This window comes from Westerdykella ornata (assembly GCF_010094085.1).
Source record: "Westerdykella ornata strain CBS 379.55 unplaced genomic scaffold EI97scaffold_13, whole genome shotgun sequence".
Taxonomy (NCBI): domain Eukaryota; kingdom Fungi; phylum Ascomycota; class Dothideomycetes; order Pleosporales; family Sporormiaceae; genus Westerdykella; species Westerdykella ornata.
This window is the reverse complement of record NW_022986863.1, coordinates 246,339-258,109: the sequence shown is the minus strand read 5'-3', so window position 1 is coordinate 258,109 and position 11,771 is coordinate 246,339. Positions and strand designations below refer to the sequence as shown.

General features: G+C 57.1%; 5 protein-coding genes across 5 annotated transcripts; 1 reads left to right on the top strand and 4 right to left on the bottom strand.

Annotated features, from left to right (window-relative positions):
* Positions 1-306: 306 nt before the first annotated feature.
* Positions 307-1,521, top strand: EI97DRAFT_474951 (uncharacterized protein; the record flags this gene model as incomplete). Its single annotated transcript, XM_033801908.1, has 1 exon — positions 307-1,521. Exon 1 carries the CDS (start codon positions 328-330, stop codon positions 1,519-1,521), a length of 1,194 nt encoding a protein of 397 aa, XP_033653161.1. The 5' UTR covers positions 307-327.
* A 149-nt stretch (positions 1,522-1,670) lies between these two features.
* On the bottom strand, positions 1,671-4,133 carry EI97DRAFT_434030 (leukotriene A-4 hydrol). The gene has a single exon (XM_033798521.1). It carries the CDS (start codon positions 3,853-3,855, stop codon positions 1,960-1,962), a length of 1,896 nt encoding a protein of 631 aa, XP_033653160.1. The 5' UTR covers positions 3,856-4,133; the 3' UTR covers positions 1,671-1,959.
* Positions 4,134-4,243: 110 nt separating this feature from the next.
* Positions 4,244-6,633, bottom strand: EI97DRAFT_419959 (uncharacterized protein). The gene has a single exon (XM_033797012.1). The coding sequence runs from the start codon at positions 6,288-6,290 to the stop codon at positions 4,464-4,466; it is 1,827 nt and encodes a 608-aa protein (XP_033653159.1). The 5' UTR covers positions 6,291-6,633; the 3' UTR covers positions 4,244-4,463.
* EI97DRAFT_419956 (uncharacterized protein) lies at positions 6,622-8,063 on the bottom strand (the record flags this gene model as incomplete). Its single annotated transcript, XM_033797011.1, has 2 exons — positions 6,622-7,686; positions 7,755-8,063. 2 exons carry the CDS (start codon positions 8,061-8,063, stop codon positions 7,036-7,038), a joined length of 960 nt encoding a protein of 319 aa, XP_033653158.1. The 3' UTR covers positions 6,622-7,035.
* Positions 8,064-9,195: 1,132 nt separating this feature from the next.
* Positions 9,196-11,228, bottom strand: EI97DRAFT_378743 (uncharacterized protein; the record flags this gene model as incomplete). The annotated part of the gene is made up of 3 exons (XM_033795680.1): positions 9,196-10,164; positions 10,222-11,007; positions 11,133-11,228. Coding segments are annotated over 3 exons (1,851 nt in total), but the record flags the coding sequence as incomplete, so codon positions are not given.
* Between the last annotated feature and the right edge of the window lie 543 nt (positions 11,229-11,771).

Genomic DNA, 11,771 nt, shown 5'->3' with positions numbered 1-11,771 from the left:
CAGGTCTAACCTTGTGACTGAACAATGCCTTGAAGACACTTCATATCCCACCGTCTGAATGCCTACCAGTCCAATCACAGCAAACGACATAGCCCACTCCACTACCTCTACACAATGTACACCCTCAATAAAACACCACATATCTGCACAATGCCTTCATCCCTTCCATCCACAATGCCAAACCCTTGAGCCCTCTATTTCAGCCCCTAACCTCCCTCCTCACCTCCCGCATTCTCCAGACCCCCTATATTCCCAGCGGTCCTCTGAATCCAACCATCCACATGCACAACCCAACACCGGAAGCAACTACAGCATAACATCACCAGGATGCGCTCACCTCAACCCCACACCCGCCCACACCGTAACCTCTCCTCCTTCATCGACAGCATCATCCTCTTCCCCATCCACACCCTCTTGCCCTTCGAGGAAGACTGCTGCATCTGCCTCAGTCCCTATTACACACCTATCTTTGATGATGCCCCGGGTGCTGACGACGACCCCATGTACGCCTTCGAAGAGCCCATTCGGCTCGCCTGCGGCCACGTGTTTGGTAGCCGGTGTATTATGCGTTGGGTACTGGGCTTGGGGATGGGTATGGGTAAGGAAAAAGGGAAGAATAACACGTGTCCGTGCTGTAGGGCCGTGTTATTCATGAAGGAAGTGGATGACGAGGAGGAGGAGATGGGCGGCCATGTAGATGCTGTGGGCGGCGCGGAGCAGTGGGATCACAGTGCGGGTGATTTTGGACACCGTGGTGGTGTAGTTGATCATGTTGTTTTCGGCCCTGGCGGCAGTGGTTATGGAGATGGGAATGGTGGGGAGGTGGGTATGGCGGAGTTGGAGGACGTAGGACCGGGGGCTGAAGATTTGGGGATTGCCGATGAGGAGGAGGAGGAGGAGGACGAGGACGAGGATGTGGACGAAGATAGGACTGTGGGTGAGGAAGACTCGTATCCAATTGGATATGCGTTTGAGGACGACGATGAGGATGGAGGGGACGAAGATGTGGACGACAACACAGACAGCAGCCCATCCCATCCACGCTCCACCCTCAACATCCTCGCTCCCCTTTTACCCACCCGCCGCATTTTGTCCTCCTCCTCCGGCTCTGTCCAAGCCTCTGCCACCCACACAGCCATCCCCATCCGCTCATATCCATCTCCTCCCCTCCCACCCCATCAAACGCTCCCATCCCATCAAACCCGCCTCTTCCACCTTCCCACTCGCCCTTACACCCGCCCATACACTCGTCCATACACTCCCTCCCTCAACGCTCGCACCCATCATATCCCTGCCCCTCTCCCTCGCCCTGCCCGTCCTCCCTCACCATCCCCTCCCACACTGCCTACACTCCTTACCCCTTACAAACGCCCCCACCTCCTCCATCTCGACTTCGACACCGCCCTCGAGAAAGCCATCACCGCCTGTCTACGCACGAGCGCGGAGCTCGAGACGCGGCATGACGAGTGGATGCGTGAGAGTGTTGGGTTGGGTAGCAGTCTTAGTGTCCCCTGTCGGTAGTTGTTGGTGAATATGGGGAAGATTGGTAAGTAGAAATCGATGGGAGACGGATAGAGATGGTGATGTAGACGAAAGGGGTGGGGGCGGTAAGTATGAGGTGAGTACGGTTGTTTTGTAGGTGTTTGCGTTTACATACAAGGTTCACGTTTACGGGTTTGATAGCTAAGGATGCTTTATACATGGTGCGGACGCTGGCGTCCTCTTCGGCTCAGACAGGCAAGTCGACTCTGATGCTCATTCGGCATGCTTAGATGTAATTTGATTTCAAACATCCAATCGTTACCCCCCTGCATCTGTGATAGATTTCAACGTTTCCTTTTAACTGCCAGTTTATCTTCTGCACACCAAGAGTCCGTAGCCGGTACTCAGCGCTACTGGCCGCGTCACACTACAATGATCTTGAACACTCCACCAATTGCTCATCCCCCATTCCAGCCTCTACTTCCCCTCCCCCTCGCCCCCAAACAAATCCTTCTCCACCATCTGCCTACAAATCGGATGATAAAACCCCTTATTCCTCTCAAACGTCCTCACCGCCAACTCCCGATCCGCCGCATTCAGCAATCGAAACAGCGGCCTCACAAACTTCATCCTGCCGATCCTCCCGAGCAGCTCCGCCGCAGGCTCATACGTCTCTTTTGTCCTGGCCATGAGCCCCACTTGCAAGAACCGGCTCACGACCTCAATGTTCCTGGTCGCCGAGGCGGTATACCCATACGTGGCGCCCAGGAGATTGACGTCGGCGGGGGACAAGGACGCGGCGAATTCCTGGACACGTTCGAGGAAGACGACGGATTGGTTGGCGACCCAACCCTGGATGTCGGATGCGTGGGGCTCGAACGACGACGGGTCGCCCTTTTGGGCGCGGGCCTGCCATTTGTCGGCCAACGCGTAGCAGCGCTTTACCATGCTGTCGTCGAATTGGGGCTTCTCGGGGTATCCGGGGGCGTAGAAGAGCCTGTCCCAGTCGAATTCCTCGAGCTTCTTGCTGGCCTCCGCGTCCGAGGCGAAGAAGTCGATCAGGCAGGCTTTGAAGTCGTAGCTGTCGATGGATTTGAACTTGAACGTCTCAAAGTAGTGCGCGATGAACTTGTCCCACTTGTCCTTGCCTAGCAGGAGTTCGAATGCATACAGAGCGTGGAAGCCCTTCTCGTACGGGATCGACGAGAAGGCGTCGTCGGGATCCTGGCCTTTGAGGTTGACGACCAACTTGGTGTACTCGTGGTCCTTTCCGTAGCGCTCGATGGAATCCTCAAGGGCCTTCCAGCCGATGATGGCGGAGAAGTGGCGATGCGCCTCGCCGTGGATGGCGGCTAGAATGCGGCGCTCCAAGTAGACGGTCCATCCCTCGTTGAGCCAGAAGTGCTCCCAGGACGCCGCAGAGACGAGGTTGCCGCTCCAGCTGTGGGCGAGTTCGTGCGCTACGACGTCCACATTCTGCTTGTCGCCCGAGATGATGGACGGGGTGGCATAGGTCCAGACGGGGTTCTCCATCCCACCGTAAGGGAACGAGGGCGGGAGGATCAGGCAGTTGTATTGCGTCCATTGATACTTTGGGGCAACCACGGATTCAATGGCTTGGATGAAGGGCTCAATCTCGCCATCCAGCTCCCACTGACACTCCAGCAGCTCTTGCGGCCCCGTCCAAACCGTGCTCCGGGGCCCAATGGACGCACATGCCAGATCTCCACTCGCAATGGCAAACAAATAACTCGGAATCGGGACCTTTTGCCGGAACGTATACAGCAGTGTTCCGTCTTCATAGTCCTGGGCGCCCGTAGGTAAACCACTCGCAAGAACCGGAAGGGGACTCCGGATGGCAAAGTCGAACGTGCTCTTCACATCCGGCGTATCCTGGCAGGGAAATATGGATCGAGCGTGTATGGCCTGGCATTGCGAGAACATGTAGGGGTACTTTTTATTGCTCGTTTGCTCCTTGGTCATCCATTGAAGCGCCGTGCACTTGTCGGTGGTATCGACCTTGATATCCACAACAACTTGCTCGCCCTGTGCGATACCATCGTTCAGTTGAATCGCCAGCGCGCTGCCAAAAGGCTCCATGCGGTCTTTGAGGTTCCATTTGGCCTCGGTGCCATTGACGCTGACCCCGCCAATGGACAGGAAACTGGTGTCCAAAAGGATCTCTTTGCTTTCCCTGTCGGTCAACGATTCCATGGTAAGAACGACATTGCCTCTCAGAATTCTCTGGTCGAAATCAATCGCGAAGTTGGCACTCGTGTGCCTCGTGACCCAGTTGTGGTAGTTGGATAACGTGTTTGGATCCCTCGGGGTGTGGATCGTGACCTTGGGATCCGTCATGGGTTTGGTCACCATGGCTGCGGGAGAACGATGCATAGTCGTGAAGCTCCTCTTGGGAATGAGGCGCCTGTACCGTTGGAATGTTTGTGGCTGAGGGGTTGTTGGAGTGGACGTAGAGTAATAGTATGGTTGCTGGCGGGCGCAGGATTGACGCTGCAATTGCAGTCGAGCCGGACCTATTAATATCAATCCTGCTAGCCGTTGTTCACCAGACAACCTTCCGCACCGCACGCGCGCAAGACTGGAGAAGCCCCTCATAACCAAGCCATACAATCATGTATGCCAACCGGACACTGATCATCTCCCCAGAAAAGGCCTTGGACGCCTTCATTGCGCACGGGCATTATCGGCAACCGTGGAAGAGGAAAAGGCCTCTGATCACGAGATTTGTCAACATATGTATCAATTGATCGACGCTATCGGTATCCAGTCTGAAAAAGCGCAATGGTGTATATGCCTTATGCAGGTATACAACGCAAGTACCACAAAAACGAAAACGGACGACATGCAAACTCCAAACACCAAACGCGCTGTTCCCCAAAACGCTGCACGCATGCTAGCTAAATACAATGCCACCAGAAATGCACCTGGAAACCTCCAATACCAGTGCATTCCTTGACCCTCTAATCTCCCTTCGTACCCTCTTCCCCCTTCCGCGCTCTATCTCGCAGCGCGAGGTTCAACTCCGGCCTCGCGCTCTGATACTGCTGCGTCGTTGGTGTCAAGGAACCTGCCGCGGGAGACCGCCCTCGCGCTAGACTGTCCTGAGCATCGACCTCGAAGGCATCATCTCTCAGCTCAATCAGATCCCCAATGTCCCCACCCACCGTCCCCAGGACTGGGATAGCGCTGCGTCTGCCTCGCCCCGGCGTGCTCGGTTCCGATAGCAGCTTGCTTGCTTGAGAGCCCACCTTGCGTACCCATCCCTCAATCGCCCCTCCAATCTCCTGGAAATCGAGGCCAGCGCCGCTGAGCGGTGTTCGCGAACCCGAACCACTGTGCTGGACGGAGGTGCCGGAGTCTACTTCAAGCAACGAGGGAGCCCACGGGGTGAAGTATTCCTGGCCTGGTGGCGGCGCCACATTGGGAAGATGCGGACCGAGCAGTTTGTTCAGTCCATCCTGTGCAGGGCCAGGGCTCCTGACATTCTTGCCCAATGTCCCGACACCGCCAGGCCCATGAAGCATAAAACCGCTCGAGCCGCTTCTTTGACGGCCACGGAGGTCCGACGTGGAGCTCGTTCTGGAGGCATATCGGGTATTACTGACACTCTGGCTGGGAGAAGAGACTGCATTGGGACGATCCGTCGATGTTGAGGACCTGGGTACATCGAATGAAGGACGCGATGCAGAAGCATCTGAATACGCGAGCGACTTCCGCCGGGCTGGTGGGAAGAATCCCAGCGTTCTGCGGGGCATGCGCCCAATCTCGGTGGGTTTAGTGTCGTTTGGAAGAAGCACCCAGGAGTCATGTTTCCAGGGTGATTCTGTTTCTGTGTTGGAGTGTGAGACTGAAGGGATGAGCGCATTTCCAGTAGTTGGCCCCAGAGGGGAGCCCAAGCCATCGGGAGAAGCTTCGTCATATGTCGGCTTCTTCGACGAGGCCATATCACTGTCCAGCAGAAGGTCCTCCTGATGCATATCCAGGCCAGGAACAGGACGGCCCTTGACGCCGCAGGCATCCACAGGCAGCACCACGACCTCCCTCGTCTGTATGCTGTCATTGGGCCACATACGGTTTGCCCTCCTCAGCGTCGCGGGATCGCAGCTGTACTTGATGGCAACTCCGGCCAGCGTGTCCTGAGGCCGCACGTGGTGGATATACACAAGCGCATCCCTTTCCTCATTCTCCCCTGGAGGTGCTGAGGAGCTGGCCCGATCATCCGAGTTCCTTCTCTTTATGCGTCCAACCGAATCCGTCGCAAGCTGCTCACTACGGGACAGCAAGTCCTTACGTTTTAGTGCCCGTATCATGCTCTCCCTGTCCTCCTGTGTGCCTGCGCCGATGGATACTGCCGCAGAGGCCGAAGGTCCCCATGTTTTTGGCGGCGCATTGCTCACAGTCCGTCTATGTGTGTCCCACAGCGGTCTCCGCCTTCGTCCACTCGGATCTCTTGGAGCCGTTTCGCCTTCATTCCCAAGCACAGTCGTAGCCAGACCCTGAAGGGCGGACCATGAATTACCCCAGAGGCCTGAAAGTCTAGCCGACGTATCCCGCAACGCTTTGGGACCCGGTGAAGGTGCATTCGAGGTGGTAGGAGGTCGTGACGGGTGAGAGCGGGGGATGGGGGACGCAGCTCTCGAGCCTAGCGTGGAGCTGCCGGTGTCGCTTCCCTCAACAGGATTGTACTCATCTTCAATGGAAATCAGGCGGCGGGCGCGCGGACGCAAGCTCGAGGTCGTGGGGGTGGAAGTGCTCTGCGAGGAAGGGGCTCCATTGATGCGGTGCATTGCATTCGGCGGCCGCAAGGGTTTGGTGAGGAAGCAACAGCATAGGGTGAGACGGCGGGTTGCGGGGCGACGGGGCGCATGGCATGGAGTCACCGTGGCATGTTGGAGGTGGTTTTCCCTGTGGAGAAGGGGAAGTCAATGAGTACGTTGAGCGATTGATAGATGGTAGCTCGGCTTGGTGATCTGGGCCGTGCGGCACCTGATGACGACTTCCCCATGGCCAGAGCGACGCAGATGGCATCCAGTTGTTATCTTCACAGAGTCTCAGAGGGCAATTCAATTCGTTACAAATCCAATGGATTTGATGTTTCGTTTGCTGTTTCCATACAGTGGGCAATGCATTGTATTCTCGTGTATACTCGATGAAGGTCTATCGCTGAGGCCAGATCATACATGGTATTCCTCCAAACCATTGGTCAAGCATGAACTGTGATTGGCTCAATTATAAAGTGCATGGTCCGCTGTAAGAGCACCAAGACCAGCCCTACTAGTGTCTACCTTCGGCGCCGTTTCTAGTTGCGAGTGAGTTGCGAGGCCTATATTGAATGAACCATGATCTGGTAAATGCCGATACCCGACCTCATCCATATTCAAGACCTAGGACGTGGACATTGCATCAACCCCTAACGCCATACGACCAGGAAAGCACAACCATACCGTAGAGTACAACAAGCCGGCCCAGCCCATCCCAAAGAAATGCGGGACGGCGTATATCTTCAAGTTGCCTCCCTCCTCCCCATACTCATCAACCCATCCGCTCAACCAACCCCATCCCCTCGCCCCTCACCTTCGCATTCACCACACCCCCGACCCCAAAAGCCGGCACGATCCTGCCCATCCTCGCCACGCAACTCACCCCCCAATCCCTCAGCACCCTGCTCGCTCTCTCCGCGGGCCTCGCCTCGCGCCGGTTGAACAGATCCAACCCCAGCAGGTGCAGCGGCGTCGAAACGATCTGAACGGCAGCCGGGGTTACGAATTGCGCGACGCTCGAGGCAGACATGTACGACTGGAACGTCGACGAGAGGTGCGGCGAGATATGCGGCGCCAGGAGCGGAGGCAAGTTGAAGGAGGCGAAAATGGTGAGGCAGTCGCGGATGGTGAAGAGGGTGAATGTCGGTAGCGGGACTCTTGGCCTCGCTACTGCCGTTGCTGCCTTTGTCATTCCGGCGGCAGTGCGTGAGGAGGTGGGGGTCGAGGATGGGGAGGCGGCTCCGAACATTTGCGTGAAGCGGTTGTCTTTGTAGAGGCATAGGGCTAGGTTTGCGGAGCTGGTGGCCGCGAACTTGGCGGGCCCCGCGGTGGTGCTGGAGATGGATGGGGTGGTGGAGGGGGAAAAGGTCGAGGAGGCCGTATCAACGAGGTTGGCCGTCAAGTAGGTGCCGGTGTAGAGGAGCTGGACGTGTCAGTGTAGGTTCTTGATTTCTGCTGCAATTCTCTAGCCGGAGAGAGAAACCCACTCACAAAGACAAGCCCAAACGCCCTCCCCCCAAAGAACCGTCCTGGCACGCCCACCATCTCTCCCACACTCGCCCTCAAGCTCTCCTTTAGGCCACGCCTCCCACTCGCATTCTCAATAATGGCCCTATCAATCGCGGTAATGACGGGAGCGACGAGGGCGCCCGCGACGCTAGCCGCAACAAGGTCGGTGAGGATGCGCGGGAGGAGGGCATGGGTGTTGAATTCCAAGTCTGGTTTTGCTGATGTGGTTGTTGCGGGTTGATGAGCGGTGCTGTTGGGTGAGGGTAACGGAGATGGCGATGTCGATGTCATTGACATGGAGTCCATACGCTCTCGCCCTCCCAACTGCAACTGCGAACCCTCATCCATAATCATCCTCTTCGCCACCCCTTCCATGGCTGAACCATCTCCTTTCGCAGCCACCGGCGGCGCCGGCAAACTTGTCTTGATAGGAACGACAGGCACGATGGCTGGTGCAGGTATAGGTACAGGTACAGGTACGGGTAAGACGGGGATAGCGGCATTAGCAGCAGCGTTCAAAGCTGGTGACGCGCCTTCGGCCTCATCCCTCATCACGTCGACGTCGTCCTCTTCCAAGAATGCAGAGGAGCAGAAACGACGCGGCAAGGACGGCCATCTTGATTCTTTGTACCATGTCCCGTCAGACTACGCTGCTTACTGACGGCCCGTCAAGGCGCGCAGTTCGGAGTCCGTGGAATCCTCGATTCCCTGGTTGGCCAAGCGACGAGTGCTCGGTGCCGACTTCGGAGGTACACAGCAATATTTGAGCGTAGATTGTATAAGCACGAGTACTACTTGTAGCACACCACTCCAGAGTGATAGGGAAAAAGTTTATGCTCTAACCCATGGTAGTGGTAATCCCCCTGCTCAATCGCAAAAGCCACCTACGTACGTCGGTCCGTCGTCGCTGCATGGCTCATTAAACAAGGAGAAAGGAAAGAAACAATCCATCCATCCATACGCAGAAGAAGCGATTCCCATATCCATCAACCTCATCCTCAAGTCCTCCTTCCCCCCTCTGTAGGCCAGAAAGAGAAGAAACAAAACCGGCAGATGAGGTTGACAGAGGTACCCTCCCACGTAGCAATCATGAAAAACTCCCAGAAAACAATCCGAGCACCCCATAACCAGCAGACCGTGGGTACTAAACCAGAGCATCACATCGCCAAAGACTCCAGAACGCCTTGTCCGCCATCCTTTTGTTCCACCTCCCCTCGATGCCAGTAGAATGTCGTGCAAACGCCCCTCCCCTCCGAACAACCAGTGCAGAAGAAACGACCAGAAGAAGACCGGGTTCCTCCAATCGGGTTGCGTTGCGTAATAGGACCTTTGGCAAAGCCCCATACAAACAGCGCGTATAGAAGTGCAAAAGGGGCTTTGGCATGCCCTTCAAGGAAGAAGGAAGTTCAACGCATCACTTACCTCATTTCGCAGTGCGGACACTCAACGTCAGCTTCGGATTCCTCTCCACTGCGATCATCAAATCCTCGTCGTTCTCAATGGGATAGTAGCGTCCCTCAATCTCGTCGCGGTAGTCGACATACAACTCTCCCGGATCACCCTCGTCCGGCTTCTCGAGCGCCCTCCGCTCCTTCAACTTCTGGTACAGGTCTGCCCATTTCAGGCTGGTGGGCATGCGGATGACCACGCAGCTGTCCTCCTCGAACCAGACCTTGATTTTGAGTGCCGCGCCTGTTCCCGTGTTTGTCGAGGCCGTCGAGAGACCCGAAGTCTGATGCTGCATGGCGGGAGGGGCATTCATGGCACCGTAGCCCTGCTGAGACTGGGCCCTTTGATGAGCGGGGAAGCTGGAACCCGTCGAATAGGGCGTTTGCGGAGTCGAGCCCAACTGGTCGGCCGAGGACTGCCTCGAGGCGCCCTGGGACGGGTCACTCGAGGGGCCGGATGTGTGGGACAAGCGATAGTCATCGGCAGCGAGCGCTTCGGGGTCAATCTCGTAGTCTCCCTGGCGGGGCGCAAAGAAAGCCTTGACGAGGGGCCCATGAGTGATGTGCCTACCGAGCTTGAGCAGATTCTTGATGTAGGCATCCAGGTTCGCGCGGCGCCCATTCGAGATGTTGTCCGTGACGTAGGTAACCGGGCCCGGCATAAAGGGCAGGGTACGCTCTCCAGACCCGCTCGTGCCAGCCTCGACTGGGTACGTCGCAATGAGCTGAATCTGCAAATCGTAGAAATCCTGGTACAGACGCTGCAACTCCCAGCAGCGCCCATCCTCCATTTGGCACTCGATGATGAACCAGAAGATGTCATCCGCAAAGCAATATCGGGGGACACAGGCTTTGATCGGCGCTTTCAGGCTGGTGTCTGACCCGCGATATTGCCGCTGCTGCGCCATCTGATACGCCGAGTTATTTCGCGAATGGGACGTAGCCTGCAACGGTGAGTGGTCGATCGAGTCGGATAAAGGTGTTGTCGGGCAAAAGCTTACCATGGCTGCTTGCGCATGCGCACCACTCGGGTTGCCGAGTGTGCCATTCTTACTGCCTAGGCTCATTCGCTCTATACCCTGTAGCATTGTTTGCTGCGCGTTGGTTTCCAACTTGCCCAGCGGGATGCTGCCATTCTTGTACTCGGCCGCCATTCTCTTCCACTCTTCGACCTTGGGCACCCCCGCGCGTTGGACAGCCTCGGCAGCATCGGGAACCGGCTGGCCAGTGGTCATGTCTCTGATCTCGATGAAGGAGACGGGGATAAGGCCGGGGCCCCCGAGGCGGGTGATGGGCTTCGCGACGAACCATTCGGGGTTTGACTGGGCAATCACAATAATGGCCTCGCCCTCTTTAGCGTCCAACTCATCCGGCCGCTCCGCCTTGAAATCATACATGACTATGCCATAGACCATGGCGCCTGAGGGCTTGCCCATCTTTGACATGCGGAGTGGTTGTTGTTTCGCGGCGTCGTCTGCGGTCCTCGGGCTGGCGATTGCCCCGCCGTATCCGGAATCGTGGGGCGCGGTTTGGGAGGGAGGGTTGGATTGTCCGGCGGCGGCCGACTTGGTGGAGCTGGCGGAATCGCGCACTTGCTTCTCGAGACGGTTCGCTACGGGTTCGAAGTAGGAGACGGGGACAAGGCCACGGGTGCCGAGCAGCGGATTGCAGGCTTCGTACCAGTCCTTGTCGTTCTCTCGCGCTACGACGTGAAGAAAGTCGCCTTGCGAAAAACTCAGGTATTGGTCGGGATTGGGTGCGGTGTAATCGTAGAGTGCCTTGATGACCTGCTCCCAGGTGGAAAAGGCTGGTGTCAGCGGAGATTCCAGGGCGACATTGTTGATGGAAGCGGCGCCGGCGCAGAAGATGGAAGCGGGGGCGCAGGGGCGTTTGTAGCAGCAGAGCGACTCACCTTCTTGGGCGGAACAATGGCTATTGCGTCTTTGGGGGGGATGGAGATGTGGTGAGGTCTGTTGTCCTTGTCCCCCTTCACCGACCGACGGAACTGCGATGTAGGTTAGCTGCTGTGCTAAAGCCGTCCGCCGAGCCGCGGCGTAGGGGTTGCTCCACAGTCCGGAGGGGGTTCACCTTCATCGTGGCAGGACTTCACAAGACGTTCCGCAGACAGCAATGACAGTACGAGGTTATAGCGAGCGAGGGCGGTTGTCGCGGGAGCAGGTTCAACAGCGCGGCTTGGGGCTGGGGGGAGTAGCAGGAGGTGAGGTGAGGCGAGGTGAGGTGAGTTGTAAGGTTGAGGTGAGGTGAAGAGCGGGCGACAGGGCGGCAAGGATCAAAACCGGCAGATTGGCGTCGTCGTCGCGCTTGGGCCGCGAGCAGAAGGACTGTCGGTACTCTGTGTGAGTAACGAAGAGCGAGCGAGCGCGTCGAGGACTGTATTAAATAAATAAAAAAGTCCCAGTGAAGGAGAGTCCCCAAGCCAGCCAGGCACCCACCCACTCGGGCAGGGCGGCGACTGGAGCAAACGGGCGCGATCGCAGTAGCCGGCCTTTAGCGCACTCCTAGTATGATAGACAGTGTCGAGTAGTGCAAG